A 16,268-nucleotide genomic window follows, 5' to 3' on the forward strand; every position below is an offset into this window, starting at 1 on the left:
GGAACAAAAACTTTGTGAGCCAAATTGGGAGGTTACTTTGATTATACACATGATGATAAACCGAAACAGTGCCCTAAAACATAGATGGAATTGGAATCATCAACGTCTCGGGATCATTTTGACCATTTAATTCCAGAATGGATTTAGAAGAAGCTACTTGCAGTGCTGGCCTTACAGTAACAATACATATTTTAACAATTTTGAAAAATACACGTCGGGACGAATAGTCACTAATATGCTAAGTGGAAGTTATTTTCGTCAGAGTTTAAACAATAAGTGGTTTATTAGCTTGTCTGAGTATTCGGAAAGACATCATTGTTTTGGAAAGCTCGGATTTCTGGCAGACTGTGAGAGAAGGATAAAGATGGGTCAGTATTTTTAACCAGCGAGAGATATTTTTAATGCAGAACACAGGCATGAGGAAGGACAGTCAAACAGCAAGGTCCTCACAAGATGGTTGAAAAGAAGGAGACTGCAGGGAGTTGATGCTCTGCCCTGAGCTGTTGCATGGGACAGGTGTAGGATGATGCAAGATGCAGTTCAGTTATTCTGTTTAATCACAGTGTCATAATCCTCCCCCCCCCCCCAAAAAGATGGCCACGGGGAAACCATTGTCCATCTCCCGCTGGGACTCGTGGAGGATGAACTTCCCAGGTAGGGGGTGGGAGCCACCAGCTGGAGCTCGTTAAAGACCACACATAAAAGCCAGACCAAGCAGGGCCTTCGGAGCTGTTGGTTGTCCCAACAAGGACTGGATTGGGAGAGAGTTACTGCCATGGGCAGACTATTGTACATAATTTGGTAAATCCATGTTCCACCACCGGTAGTTTCCTCAAGTTACTAAGCATAGAGTCAAATCAAAGTTAGAGCACAGCAGGAGGCCATTCAGCTCACTGTGCCTGGTGCCAAGACTCTGCAAGAGTAACTCAGCCAGTCCCACTCCCCTGACTTTTCCTCGAACCCCTGCGATATTTGTCCCTTCAAATAATTACCTAATTCTATCCCCAATGCCACAATTTAATCTGCCTCCACCTCACTCTCAAGCAGTTCCTTTGATTCTCAACCCTTCCACCCATGGGAACAGTTTCTTCTCTGTCTGCTCTGTCCAAATCCCTCTAGATTTGGGATACCTTCATAAAATCTCCTCATAACTTTTTCTTCCCCGAGGAGAACATTCTTCTCTAGTCTATCTTGTGGGAGTGGTTTCTCTTAAGGTTAACATCCAGGTTCAGTTGGCAGTTAGGAAAGCAAATATAATGTTAACATTCATGTGGAGAGGGCTAGAATTCAAGAGCAGCGATATACTGCTGAGACTGTATAAGGCTCTGGTCAGACCCCATTTGGAATATTGTGAACAATTTTGGGTCCCGTATCAGAGGAAGGATGTTCTGGCCTTGGAAAGGGTCCAGACGAGTTCACAAGAATGATCCCCGGAATGAAGAACTTGTCGTACGAGGAACATTGAGTCCGGGTCTGTACTCAATGGAGTTTAGAAGGGTGAGGGGAGATCTTATTGAAACTTACAGGATACTGCGAGGAATGAATAGAGTGGTTGTGGAGAGTATGTTTCCACTTGTAGAAGAGATTAGAACCAGAGGACACAGCCTCACACTGAAGGGACGATTCTTTAAAACAGAGATTAGGAGGAATTTCTTCAGCCAGAGGAAGGTGAATTTGTGGAACTCATTGCGGTATAAGGCTGTGGAGGCCAAATCACTGAATGTCTTTAAGATAGAAATAAATTGGTTCTTGATTAAGAAGAGTATCAGGGGTTATATGGCATGAGAAACATATCAGCCATGATTGAGTGGCAGAGCAGACTCAATAGGCTGAATGGTTTAATTCTGCTCCTGTGTCTTATGGTAGCATTTGGTAACGCTACTAGGCCAGTAATTCTGAGACGTTGAATATGACCTGGAGGCATGAGTTAAAATCCCATTTTTTTTTTGGAAATGTTTTTTTATTGAGTTTTCATATTTTATATCCAACAAATTACAAATTATTAGAAAAAAAACACGCAAAAATTAACATGTATATTTAAAATCCCATTCTGATGGTTAAGGAAATTTTAATCCATTTGCATAATCTTGAATAAAGCGCCAGTTTCAGGAAGTGGCTATGAAACTATTGGATTGGAAACTATTGAGCTTGGATTATTATTATTATTATTGTTACTGTTGTCAAGCAAAAAACAATCTGATTCACAGATCCATACTTACATATCAATGTGGTTGACTCTGAACTACAATCTGAAGTAGCAGTGGGGAGGTGGTAGTGGTGTTGAGGTCACTGTACTAGAAATCCAGACGCCCAGTTTAATGCTCTGGGGACAAGGGTTCAAATCCCACCCTGGCACCTGGTGGAATTTTAATTCAAATGAATAAAATCTGGAACTGAAAAGCTAGTCTCAGGAATGGTGACCAGAAAACCACTGTTGATTGTTGTAAAAACCCACCTGGTTCGCTAATGTCCTTTTGGGAAAGAAATCTGCTGTTGTTATCTAGTCCGGCCTACATGCCACTCCAGATCCACATCAGTGCGGTGAACTCTTAGCTGCCCCTCTGAAATGGCCGAGCAAGCCACTCAGTTCAAGGACAATTAGGGATGGGCCTGCATGCTGACCTGCATCCTATGGAAGAATAAGTAAAAAGCCGAACAAGCCACTCAGCTGTGTCTGGTTAGTATTGAAATGTGAAATAAGAATCACTGTGGGTGTACCGACACAACAAGGATTGTAGTGGTTCGCCTTCTTAGTGACAATTCGGGATGGGCAATAAATGCTGGCCTTGCCAGTGGTGTCCACATCATGCATTAATTTTAAAAATGCAAATCTGAATCCCCTCTGTTGTAATTCCTATCTTTTAAACCTATGCGGCCTCCACCCATGTCTTTCCCATTCTCTAGACTATTCCAATTCTCTCCTCACTGGTCTCAATTCCTCCCCTCACTGGTCTCCATTCCTCCATCCTCAATAAATTTTAGCTGATCAAAGACTCTGCTGCCTGTCCCCGATTCCGCACCAAGTCCCACTTACCGAGTACCTCAAACCTGCCACTCTGTGTTCAAATCCCTTCTTGACCCTCCCTAATTCTGTATCTTCCTCCAGACCTACAGCAAACTAGGAACTCTTCATTCTTCCAACTCTGTTCATTCCAAATCCTTTCACTCCATCCTTCGCAGCCATGTCTTCAGCTGTGCAGGCCGCAGCCTGTGGAAATTCCTTCCCGTGCCTCTTCACCGCCTGAAATACAACTGTTGGATCAAGCTTTTAGCTGCCCTCTTAATATCTCTTCCTTTTGCTTGGTGTGGACTTCTGTCAGATTGCACTGAAGTAAAGCACCTTGGAAATTTTATTTCACATTACGGGTGCCACACTGGTCCATGTTGTTGTTGTACCAATGGAGCTGAGTGATTCCAATCAAGGCTGTCAACCTTCACCATACTGCGGAATAAAGCCACCCAGTGCCTTGAAACCGAGCTCTGTCTCCTTTGTTTTCAAACAGATCGGAGCAACGCATATGAAAAGCTTGGCGATCTTGTCCCGATCGCAAACAGTTTCATTATGCCCCCCAGGTCTCTCACCACATGTTCTGTTTACAGAATGGCTGACCTGAATCTATAACCCCACCCCCACTCACTAGCACAGAGTTTGATCCTGATTGTTTCCTGGCTTTTCTCATTTATGTTCTTCTTGCACTAAATGACATGGAGTTTTACAAAATTGCAGGCACATTTTTCTCAGTTACGTTCTACACTATTATTGTGCATCCCCACAGGATCGCAATCTTCTGAATGTTGCCCGTCAGCTGAACCTCGAAGATTATGTGCTGGCGCTGGAAGGGAACAAGGAAGATATGAGGCCAAGGACAGTTCATGAGAATAGAAAACTGCTTCATGCCCGGGTCAAGGACTCACTGCCGCCAATACTCCCTGATCATGACAGGTAACATTGCAGGAATTCTTCGAAGATAATTGTCATATTCTCCATTCAAACTGACAGGACCAGAAACCAGACAGCGAGGCAGCACACAATGGGGCGGTGGGAACTAGTTTCACTGTTGTGTTCATTTGAATAGAAACTTGATTGTGATCTTTGAAAAGATAATTGAGCCATACTAGGGGCCCTTCAGCACATCCAGATTGTTTTTTTCTTTGTTGGATGGTTAGTGCATTTTCATTCCGGTTTATATTGTTGTTGAATTTTGAACTGAATATTGCTAAGATTTAAAAATCACAAGCCACATTCTACTTTGTTCTGTTTATATTTCATTCTGAATAATTTAAGCTGTGAAGTGTGCTTCCCCCAGCTTGCAGATGGTGTAGCCCAGATCACACACGATTGCCTCCTGCATAATTTATCTGCATATATTTCCAAATGAGTGAGCAAAACGGCTGCGCAAAACCAATTACTCCTGTTTAGGGTTGCCAACTGTGATTAAATGTATTCCTGGAGGTTTCATCACATGATTTTCTCTACCTTCCAGCCATTGGTTCGCTGACACACCCATTTTTGTGACCCACGACCTTCATACGCCAAGTGGAAAGACTCATTATCCAATTGGATGATACTTGACCATCAGTCAAAGAGCCTTTTCCTCATTTTTATTTCCTGTAAAGAGAAATGTTCAAAGAATAAGACAAAGGAAAAAAAAAACATTTTTTAATGCCCCCAGTGATTTTTCTCCAGGGTTGCACATAGCAGTGTCCTGGAGATTGATTCCAATTCCTGGAGATGCCAGGCCAATCCTGAAGGGTTATTCTATTCTCCCAGGTTAAGGATAGCAGACAACTCCTGTTGCACTTACTTTACAGGATTATCCCCGATGGACGTTGGACCTAGTGAACAATTGCAATGTTACAGTGAGGCAGAGACACCAAAGTCATCTTAGTTGGGGTTCTAGAGGCATCTAGACTGCTGAATATCAGCTGACAGCAAAAGGAGATGACAGGGCACCTTACAACATTCAGGTCAGGCACCATGTTGTGAGAGATTTAAAAAAGCTCTGTTCACCTGTACCGGTCAACAAAGCAGTCTTTACATTGGCAGGCTGGAATTTATGGAACCTTCCACAACATTGGGAACAGAGGGATGGCACGGCGGCGCAGTGGTTAGCACTGCTGCCTCACGGCGCCGAAGACCTGTGTTTGATCCCGGCTCCGGGTCACTGTCCATGTACATCCTCCCCCTGTCTGTGTGGGTCTCACCCCCACAACCCAAAGGTGTGCAGGGTAGGTGGATTGACCATGCTAAATTGCCCCTTAATTAGAAAAAAAAATAATTGTGCACTTTAAAATAAAACAAATATTGAAAATAGTGTGCTGCAGTCAGTATCAGAGTGAAGCAGTCTGTGGAGGGTGTCATCGCAGTCAGTATCAGAGTGAAGCAGTCTGTGGAGGGTGTCATCGCAGTCAGTATCATAGTGAAGCAGCCTGGGAACAGTGTCCTTCAGTCAGTAGCGCAGTGAAGCAGCCTGGGAACAGTGTCCTTCAGTTAGTAGCGCAGTGAAGCAGCCTGGGAACAGTATTCTGCAGTCAGTATCACAGTGAAGCACTCTGGGAACAGTGTCCTTCAGTTAGTAGCGCAGTGAAGCAGCCTGGGAACAGTGTCCTTCAGTTAGTAGCGCAGTGAAGCAGCCTGGGAACAGTATTCTGCAGTCAGTATCACAGTGAAGCACTCTGGGAACAGTGTCCTTCAGTTAGTAGCGCAGTGAAGCAGCCTGGGAACAGTATTCTGCAGTCAGTTCTAATTGAATAAAATCAAATGAGAAGCACTAGGGATAGGTAAAAGTAAGAGCCGGTATAATAAAGTAAAATAATACAAGGATAAGTAGGTCGAAGTAGAATTAGACAAGTAATTATAATAAGTAATAGAAGGACAAGTAGGTCGAAGGAGAATTAGTTAAGTTAAGGTAAGAGGAGTATCTTTTAAGACTAAGTAATTTGAAAAATTAGCAAGTAAGACGAAGAACGTTTAAATTTAAGACAAGGCAGGTCAGGTCAGCTGAATGTAATGTGTGACCTGTCAGATGTGGGAAGCCACAGACCATACCGGCAGCCTAGACGACCACATGTGCAGGAAGTGCTCCCAACTGCAGGAACTTGAGCTCTGGATTTCAGGGCTCGATTGGCAGCTGCAGACACTGTGGCGTATCCATGAGCTGAGAGTTACGTGGCTAGCACGTTAAGAGCCTGACAGCTGGAGCTGTTTTAAGCGCTCCACTTACCATACATTCACCGCAGCCACCAAGATGGCTGACAGCAGACCTGCCCATCAGGATCAGGAATCCGAGGTGGACCCACAGCTCCATGTCAGTGAGGAGAGGAGTAGCACCCTCTTCCCCAGGGTGCAACATAGACATAAGTCTGCCCTACTGGGAGGTGGTGGCAGAGTCAGGCGTATGTCTCACCAGGAGGAGACAGCTGTGATCCTGAGGGATGGGGGTCACTGGTGAAGTCCCGGGGGCAGAGACCCTGGGAGGGCTCCTAAGGTCACTGCACAGGTGCCCTCTGGTTGGGGTAAGCTCTGCTGATTATCCTGCTTCCTCTGCAGTGGGGCAGCACTTCTGAGGAATGCCAACACCTGGTGATTCTGGCCACGCCCATCCCCTTGATGGTACAGCTGGGGTATGAGGGTGTCCAGGGGGGCGGCCTGGGCAGGCTCCCAGATGACCAGATGCCTTCTGAGCATTCAAAGGACACAGGCAGCAGAGTGAATACCCAGAGGCCTGGAAGTAACACCAAAGGGGTGTGTTTAAACCACAGACTGCTGCAATGGTGGTCTAAGCCAGGCCACCCCGATCTCGAGAGACCTCGAGTCCACAGACCTGGCACCAAATTGTTCCCCACTACTGTCCTTGGCCCGGGAAGCGCCCCCCCCCCCCTCCCACCCAGCCAGCCAGCCAGCCAATGTTTGATGATTTTCAGAGTTTCTTTAGCCTCCCACTCCCTATCCGCAGCCATGGCTTCCAGGCCTTGTTTGAAAATACTTGCAGTTATTTGGGCAACACTGTAGCACAAGTGGATAGCACCATGGCTTCACAGCGCCAGGGACTCAGGTTCGATTCCCCGCTGGGTCACTGTCTGTCCGGAGTCTGCACGTTCTCCCCATGTCTGCGTGGGTTTCCTTTGGCGCTCTGGTTTCCTCCCACAGTCCAAAGACGTGCAGGTTAGGTGGATTGGCCATGATAAATTGTCCTTAGTGACCAAAACGGTTCGGAGGGGCTATTGGGTTTCAGGGATAAGATGGAAGCGAGGGCTTAAGTGGGTCGGTGCAGATTTGATGGGCTGAATGGCCTCCTTCTACACTGTATGTTCTAAGTTCTACTCGCGCCTGTGAGACTTCACCAAGAGGGGAGGAGCATCATGGAGGGGTAGAGCATGAAGTGTCCAAACCGTTCATGATATTAAAATCCATGCAAATGGCCGTTCTAGGTGGATATGACGCAGCGGGCACAAACACCGATTTAACCGCCAGCGAGGGGCTGGAGCTTGGCATCAGAATCCGCGCAGGGCGCAAACGCATTTTATTCATTTTGCACGATTCTCTACCCAATCACGATTGCCGCTTCTGATGTCACGAAGCGAAGAATACAGCCTGAGGTCTTGCATCATGAACTCAGGGAGATAGGCAGCAGATTAAAAAACAGGACCCCAATGGTTGTATTCCCTGGATTACCCCACGTGCCACATGCTAGCGAGTACAGGAAGCAGAGAATAGACTTTGTGGAGGAGGGTGTGTTTTAGATTCCTGGATCACTAAGACCGTTTCTTGGGCGGGTGGGACATGTATAAGTGGGACGGTCTGCATCTGAATGAGACCAATACCCTTGCGAAGGATGATATAGAGAGGTTGGTCAGATGGGCAGATTAATGGCAGATGAAATTTAACCCTGAAAAGTGCAAGGTGATGCACTTTGGAAGGAGTAACAAGACAAGGGAGTACTCAATGAATGGCAGGCCACTAGGAAGCTCAGAGGAACAGAGGGATCTTTAGGTACCTTCAGATACCTGAAGGCGGCAGGACAGGTTAATAGGGTAGTTAAAAAGGCAGACGGGATACTTGCCTTTATCAGTCTTGCTGTAGAATATAAGAGCAGCAAGGTCACGTTGGACCTATACAAAACTTTGGTTAGACCACAGCTGGAGCATAGTGCGCAGTTCTGTTTGCCTCACTATTGGAAAGATGTGATTGCACTGGAGCGGATACAGAGGAGATTCACCAGGATCTCTGGGGTGGAGCATTTGAGCAATAAAGCAAGGTTGGATAGACTCAGGTTGTTTTCTTTAGAGCAAAGAAGGGCGGAGGGGGCCCTGATTGATGTGTATATGATTGAGAGGTATGGGGAACGTGGACAGAAAGCAGCTGTTCCCCTTATTTGAAGGGCCAATAACAAAGGGGCACAATTTTAAGGTGAGGGCAGGGGGTTTAGAGGGGATTTGAGTAAAATCTTTTTCACCCAGAGGGTAGTGAGAGTCTGGAATACGCTGCCTGGGAGGGTAGTAGAGGCAGGAAATCCCACTACCTTTAAAATGTACCTGGATGAACATTTGAAATGTGATAACATTCAAGGCTGTAGGCCAAGCATTGGAAAGTGGGACTAGCGTAGATTATTGTTGTTTTGTCGGGGCAGATTCAATGGGCCAATGGACCTCCTCTATACTGTTTGACTCTATGACTCTATTCTCAAAGTCAGAAATTGCGAGGCATCTGGATAGAAATTGTCCCATTGGGCAGACGCAGCATGGGTTCATAAAGGGCAGGTCATGCCTAACTAATTTAGTGGAATTTTTTGAGGACATTACCAGTGCAGTAGATAACGGGGAGCCGATGGATGTGGTATATCTGGATTTCCAGAAAGCCTTTGACAAGGTGCCACACAAAAGGTTGCTGCATAAGATAAAGATGCATGGCATTAAGGGTAAAGTAGTAGCATGGATAGAGGATTGGTTAATTAATAGAAAGCAAAGAGTTGGGATAAATGGGTGTTTCTCTGGTTGGCAATCAGTAGCTAGTGGTGTCCCTCAGGGATCCGTGTTGGGCCCACAATTGTTCACAATTTACACAGATGATTTGGAGTTGGGGACCAAGGGCAATGTGTCCAAGTTTGCGGATGACACTAAGATGAGTGGTAAAGCGAAAAGTGCAGAGGATACTGGAAGTCTGCAGAGGGATTTGGATAGGTTAAGTGAATGGGCTAGGGTCTGGCAGATGGAATACAATGTTGACAAATGTGAGGTTATCCATTTTGGTAGGAATAACAGCAAACGGGATTATTATTTAAACGATAAAATATTAAAGCATGCCGCTGTTCAGAGAGACTTGGGTGTGCTAGTGCATGAGTCACAGAAGGTTGGTTTACAAGTGCAACAGGTGATTAAGAAGGCAAATGGAATTTTGTCCTTCATTGCTAGAGGGATGGAGTTTAAGACTAGGGAGGTTATGTTGCAATTGTATAAGGTGTTAGTGCGGCCACACCTGGAGTATTGTGTTCAGTTTTGGTCTCCTTACTTGAGAAAGGACGTACTGGCGCTGGAGGGTTTGCAGAGGAGATTCACTAGGTTAATCCCAGAGCTGAAGGGGTTGGATTATGAGGAGAGGTTGAGTAGACTGGGACTGTACTCGTTGTAATTTAGAAGGATGAGAGGGGATCTTATAGAAACATTTAAAATTATGAAGGGAATAGATAGGATAGATGCGGGCAGGTTGTTTCCACTGGCGGGTGACAGCAGAACTAGGGGACATAGCCTCAAAATAAGGGGAAGTAGATTTAGGACTGAGTTTAGGAGGAACTTCTTCACCCAAAGGGTTGTGAATCTATGGAATTCCTTGCCCAGTGAAGCAGTTGAGGCTCCTTCATTACATGTTTTTAAGGTAAAGATAGATAGTTTTTTGAAGAATAAAGGGATTAAGGGTTATGGTGTTCGGGCCGGAAAGTGGAGCTGAGTCCACAAAAGATCAGCCATGATCTAATTGAATGGCGGAGCAGGCTCGAGGGGCCAGATGACCTACTCCTGTTCCTAGTTCTTATGTTCTTATGAAGTTTGAAGTGTTTGCAACCACATCTCTTGTCTTCACTGCATTATCCTCCTTGCTGTGTGAACAGGAGAGTTTCTGGTGCGAGGAAGCTGGACCAGGGCCAGAATTCTAAGGCCATTCGCTGGTGGTGGCATTCCCTGATCCTGCCGGCAGCACATTCCTACCTGTGGGTTTCCCAGCGATGGGAATTTCCGTTGACAGCGGAGGGAGCAGAGAATCCCACCGCCAGCGAGCAGCCGTCCCTCCTGCCGCTGGGAAACATGCAGCTGGGAGGTAGAAAATCCCACCCCATGTCTTTTCCTTTCATTCGTATCAATTCTTCAATGAAATGGGGTATGAGTGAAGCCAGGGCTGGATGAAAGAAGCTTAATTGAATTGAATTGAATAGTAAAAAGACAGAATGCATCTAGTTTACGCTGTGCCGATGTATATATTTTCAGTTTTAGGATGAAAATTGGAACATGTTAGATGCTTGTTTTTTTTTAACAGTGATACCAATAAGGTGTTTAAAGCCACCGCGCAGTCACGGTACATGAAGCCGCTGCCAACTCTAACACCTCCCCCAATCCGTCTCGCTGGACCACTGTTATTGCAGGTTAGTAGGAGACCACCTGAAGGAAAAAACAAAATACTGTCAATTTAGAAACCTGAAATAAAAACAGAGAATGCTGGAAAGACTAACAGGCAGCAGCTTTGGAGAGAGAAACCATGTTAACTGGGGGAATTTGGAAATGGATGTGCTGAATGAGAAGGATTTGCATTTATCTGGTGCTTTCTACCATGACAGGATATCTCAAACCATTATTGCAGCCGATGACATACTTTTGAAGTGCAGTCACTGTTGCAATGTTGGAAACGTGCAGGCAATTTGTGCACAACAAGATCCCACAGAAGACCCGTGATAGTGTCCCAAATCTTCCAGTCTGTGGGTGCTCATACCCCAGAGGTACCCAAGAAAGATGTGCTGGGAGACTCTGCGGATGTCCCCATGCACTGTCTACACGGGTTACTCAGGACGTTTCAACTTCTGTTGGGCATTACACCGGGCCTGGAACCCTCTGAAACTCTGATTTCAAGTCAGAGACTTTGGATGTTTCCAACTTACTTAGCAGAATAGTTATCCAGGAAAAGCTAGTAGGATTAAAACAAGTTTTATCTCTCAGATAACTAATCTACTGACTCCCCTTCAACCCCAATGCCAACGTTGGACCATCCCCAGACTACACCCCACCCCTTGACGACATTCACAATCCCCTAACTACCCACAACCCTCCTTTACCGCTCGTAAATGTACCCCCCCCCCGGGGCACCAGATTGAGGTGTGCAAAATTATGAGGGACATAGATAGGATAAATAGGAAGGAACTTTTCCTCTTTGTAAAGGGGTCAAGAACCAGAGGGCATGGATATAAGGTAAGGGGCAGGAGTTTTAGAGAAAATTTGAGGAAAAGTCCTTTCATCCAGATGGTGTGGGATTTGGGAACTCACTGCCTGAAAGGGTGGTTGAGGCAGGAACCCTCACAACATTTAAGAAACATTTAGATCAGCACTTGAAACACCATAGCATACTAGGCTACAGACCAAGTGCTGGAAAATGGGATTAGGATAGATAGGTGCTTGATGACCGGCGCAGACACGATGGGGCCGAAGGGCCTTTTTCTGTACTGTAAAACTCTAAGTCTACATGACTGTAAGGGACTGGTTTAGCTATACCGCTGGCTTTGAAAGCAGACCAAGGCAGGCCAGCAGCACGGTTCAATTCCCGTACCAGCCTCCCCGAATAGGCACCGGAATGTGGCGACTAGGGGCTTTTCACAATGACTTCATTTGAAGCCTACTTGTGACAATAAGCGATTTTCATTTCATTTCTGTGGCCCCTGCAGTATTGTAGCGGCCTGGAGGCTGCCCCCCGGCACTGGTACTCCAGACTAACTTTAAACCTGCCCATCCCCTTCCCAAAACCTTCCTGGCCACACCCGTGACCACTGGCTGCCCTGTTGAGGGGCATCCCCCTTCACAATGGTGGCCTGGTGGCTGTGACCGTTTTCAAATGTGTGTTAAGTTCCTGAGACAGCACCACCATCTGAACCAAGCACCCACCCCCACTGCCCCAACTAACCACCATCAAACTTTCCCACTGACCATCATCTGCTCCCTCAGACTGTCCTCTGCCCACTGTGAACTTAGGGCCACAAGTTGTATAGGTGTCCCCCCCGGGGCATCCCACCAGGTGCCCTCTGGTCCCAGCCGACCCATCATGGGATGGGTGCACTCCAGCGCAACTAGTGCCATCTTGTTATCTGGGATGAATGTGCGCAGTGAGTGTAATGTGTATATGTGGCTGTTGCTTGTCAGCCGCCCGAATGTCAATCACTGATCCGGCGAATCCCGCACCGTTTTTCATTGGAATTGATTGTGTTCCACGTGGCGCTGGTGCTAGTCCCTTAACAGTCGCTGAATCAGTCCAGGTGCGGCGCCAGTTTTGCTGTTGTGGAAGTCCACAAATCCGTCAACAAGTAGTCTCAGGAACAGAGAATCCAACAGCCTATCTTGGCCATCTCAGAAAAATGCTCCTTCAAGTATATTTTTTCTGTGGATTGGATTGGATTTGTTTATTGTCACGTGTACCGAGGTACAGTGAAAAATATTTTTCTGCGAGCAGCTCAACAGATCATTAAGGACATGGGAAAAAAAGGGAATAAAAGAAAATACATAATAGGGCAACACAAGGTATACAATGTAACTACATAAGCACCGGCAACGGATGAAGCATACAGGGTGTAGTGTTAATGAGGTCAGTCCATAAGAAGATCATTTAGGAATCTGGTGGCAGTGGGGAAGAAGCTGTTCTTGCGTGTTCTCAGACTTCTGTGTCTCCTGCCCGATGGAAGAAGTTGGAAGAGTGAGTAAGCCAGGTGGGAGGGGTCTTTGATTATGCTGTCCGCTTTCCCCAGGCAGCGGGAGGTGTAGATGGAGTCAATGGATGGGAGGCAGGTTCATGTGATGGACTGAGCTGTGTTCACGACTCTATGAAGTTTCTTGCGGTCCTGGGCCGAGCAGTTGCCGTACCAGGCTGTGATGCAGCCAGATAGGATGCTTTCTATGGTGCATCTGTAAAAGTTGTAAAGGTTTAATGTGGACATGCCGAATTTCCTTTGTTTCCTGAGGAAGTATAGGAGTTGTTGTGCTTTCTTGGTCGTAGCGTCGATGCTGGGTGAACCAGGACAGATTTTTGGAGATGTACAGCCCTAGGAATTTGAAACTGCTAACCATCTCCACCTCGGCCCCGTTGATGCTGACAGGGGTGTGTACAGTACTTTGCTTCCTGAAGTCAGTGACCAGCTCTTTAGTTTTGCTGGCATTGAGGGAGAAATTGGTGTCGCTGCACCACTCCACGAGGTTCTCTATCTCCCTCAACTTCCAGGTTCCTTCAAGATTGCTGCCCATTTGTGAATGTATGCATCTTAAAGAGAATGTTGGTTAAGTCCAGCCTGTTTGTTCCCTGTGTGGTACACTCCACGTTGTTGTGCAGCCACACACCAGCACAGATTTAAGGGAACATTACCTCCCTGGCATTTTTGCACCTAATTATCTGTGAAATGTTGCCTGCTTTGTCGTTCCACTGTCACAAGCTTCCTCTCCGGAACCTTCCTAATATAAGAACCAGGGGCGACACGGTAGCACAGTGGTTAGCACTGTTGCTTCACAGCTCCAGGGTCCCAGGTTCGATTCCCGGCTTGGGTCACTGTCTGTGCGGAGCCTGCACTTTTTTTCCTGTGTCTGCATGGGTTTCCTCCGGGTGCTCCGGTTTCCTCCCACGGTCCAAAGATGTACAGGTGAGGTGGATTGCCCATGCTAAATTGCCCATTGTGTCCAAAAGGGTTGGGTGGATTTACTGGGTTCCCAGAATAGGGTGAAAGTGTGAGCTTATGTAGGGTGCTTTTTCTAGTGGGCCAATGCAGACTTGATGGGCTGAATGGCCTCCTTCTGCATTGTAGCTTCTATGATTCTACAAGATATCGGCAGCTTTTCAAACAATTGCAAAAGCAAATCTGATTCTCTTCTCTACTGATGTGCACATGCAGGGATCCCTGGATTGTGTTCAGGAGCTGTTTTGATTTTCCCCACTCTTTGGCCTAGTGACACAGGCCAATAGTAATGCTCTGCAACTCCCTGCAGCTGAGATCAGACAACAGAGATAAGGCAGAAACAAACGGTGCTGGAGAAGGTCAGTAGGTCTGGCAGCATCTGTAGGGAGAGAAAACAGAGTTAGCGTTTCGAGTTCATTTGACTCTTCATCAGAGTTAAAGAGAGGAAGAAATGTGTTGAATGTTAAACTGTAGCCAGGAGAGATTGCAACGAGATGTAGCAACCTTAAGAACAAGAGACAGATGGCCCGGTGTGCTAAAGCGTATTCGGCTTGCAATCGGCAGCTGGTTCATTTGCACTGTTAGTAAAAATGATCTTTCAACGTTTCCTAATTTCTTAACCTAATTTCTAAGCCCTTAAATGTTCATTGCACAATCCACCAAGATTAGACTAAAGCCTTGAAAATATTCTATCCTTTTATATGGGTCATTCCACAATCTCACATACCGAGCAGGAGTGGCATCCACAAGGTACACATCATTAGGGCAGCACAGTAGCATTGTGGATAGCACAATCGCTTCACAGCTCCAGGGTCCCAGGTTCGATTCCGGCTTGGGTCACTGTCTGTGCGGAGTCTGCACATCCTCCCCGTGTGTGCGTGGGTTTCCTCCGGGTGCTCCGGTTTCCTCCCACAGTCCAAAGATGTGCAAGTTAGGTTGATTGGACATGATAAATTGCCCTTAGTGTCCAAAATTGCCCTTAGTGTTGTTTGGGGTTACTGGGTTATGGGGATAGGGTGGAGGTGTTAACCTTGGGTAGGGTGCTCTTTCCAGAAGCCGGTGCAGACTCGATTGGCCGAATGGCCTCCTTCTGCTCTGTAAATTCTATGATCATGGAAAATTGCGGGCACAGAGCCATTAACTTTCCAAGCTGCACTCCGTTCCTCACCGTGCATGCTGGGTCTTGGTCTTGTTCTTCTTCTTTTTATGATATGGGGAAGCAGATTTTCCGAACCTATTGGATCTCCTGGGAACAGTGAATAGAAGGAAATCAGCTGGGGCATATCTCATGCCCATGACAGAGGTTTCCCTCTACGTTTCCAGCCATTTGAATGAATGCACAATAAATAGAGCTGGGCGTCCTTGCAGGATCCTTACCCACTGCACACACAGACAATCAAATATATGTCAGGTACAGGAACAGGAACATTTATCAAGGGGTGTGTTTTCCAACAAGCACTGTTCTCATGCAAATATTTAACTTGCTCATAAATTCCCAAAGCCAATTTATTGTAAACCATATGAGTTTATCTGTTCAGGATTGTTTGGAAGTGTAGAGGCGGACATCTTTTCCTCATGTGTTGGCCTGAGAACAGTGCTGGTCAGAAAATATACCACAATATTTCACTCCCATTCAAGGATTTTCTTCAGATCATCCTTATGTGCGAGTAGATGTTATCGGTGTACAATGTTGTTAGCACATGACCCCTTCTCATTAGCTGAAGACTGTCATGATATGCAAACATGCAACCAATGGTAATTCAGAATAGGACACAACCAATGGGTAATCAAGACACCCAGAGGTGGCATCACCACAAGAAGGCATGACATTAACACTATAAAAGGGACAAGACACACACACCCTGCCTCTTCCACAGACAGACGCCTAGAGAGTAATGCAGTGTTGATCAGCAGCAGCATCACACCCTAGCACATGGCATAGAGCAAGCTGGTATAGTTAGACTGAGTTACTACAGTTAGATTAGCAGAGTGTCAAACTCATTTAAGAACTGTGTTAATAGTTCAATAAACACGTTGAACTCATTTCATAGTCTGGAGCATCCTTTCGTAAAGACTACATCCAGTAGCAGCTTAACACAACAAAGACTAACTGAGGTAATCACAGAATTGTTACAGCACAAAAGGGGAACCTTTTGGTCCAGCGTGTCTCCACTGGCTCACCAAATGAGCATTGTGACATTTTGGTAAATTTAGAGTACCCAATTCTTTTTTCCAATTAAGGGGCAATTTAGCCTGGCCCAATTCACCTAACCTGCACATTTTTGAGTTGTGGGGGTGAGATGCATGCAGACATGTGGAGAATGGGGCAGCAGGGTAGCATGGTGGTTAGCATAAATGCTTCAC

General features: G+C 46.2%; 1 protein-coding gene across 4 annotated transcripts in view; it reads left to right on the plus strand.

Annotated features, from left to right (window-relative positions):
* The window catches only part of si:dkey-26i13.8 (kinesin-like protein KIF19), a 243,236-nt gene that overhangs the window by 196,543 nt on the left and 30,425 nt on the right, over nt 1-16,268 (plus strand). For all 4 annotated transcript variants that reach the window (XM_038820811.1, XM_038820813.1, XM_038820812.1 and 1 more), the window contains 2 exons: nt 3,777-3,943; nt 10,526-10,631. In XM_038820811.1, coding sequence (XP_038676739.1) covers nt 3,777-3,943; nt 10,526-10,631 — 273 coding nt within the window. The remainder of the gene's footprint in view (nt 1-3,776; nt 3,944-10,525; nt 10,632-16,268) is intronic.

Source organism: Scyliorhinus canicula, chromosome 15, assembly GCF_902713615.1.
Source record: "Scyliorhinus canicula chromosome 15, sScyCan1.1, whole genome shotgun sequence".
Taxonomy (NCBI): Eukaryota; Metazoa; Chordata; class Chondrichthyes; order Carcharhiniformes; family Scyliorhinidae; genus Scyliorhinus; species Scyliorhinus canicula.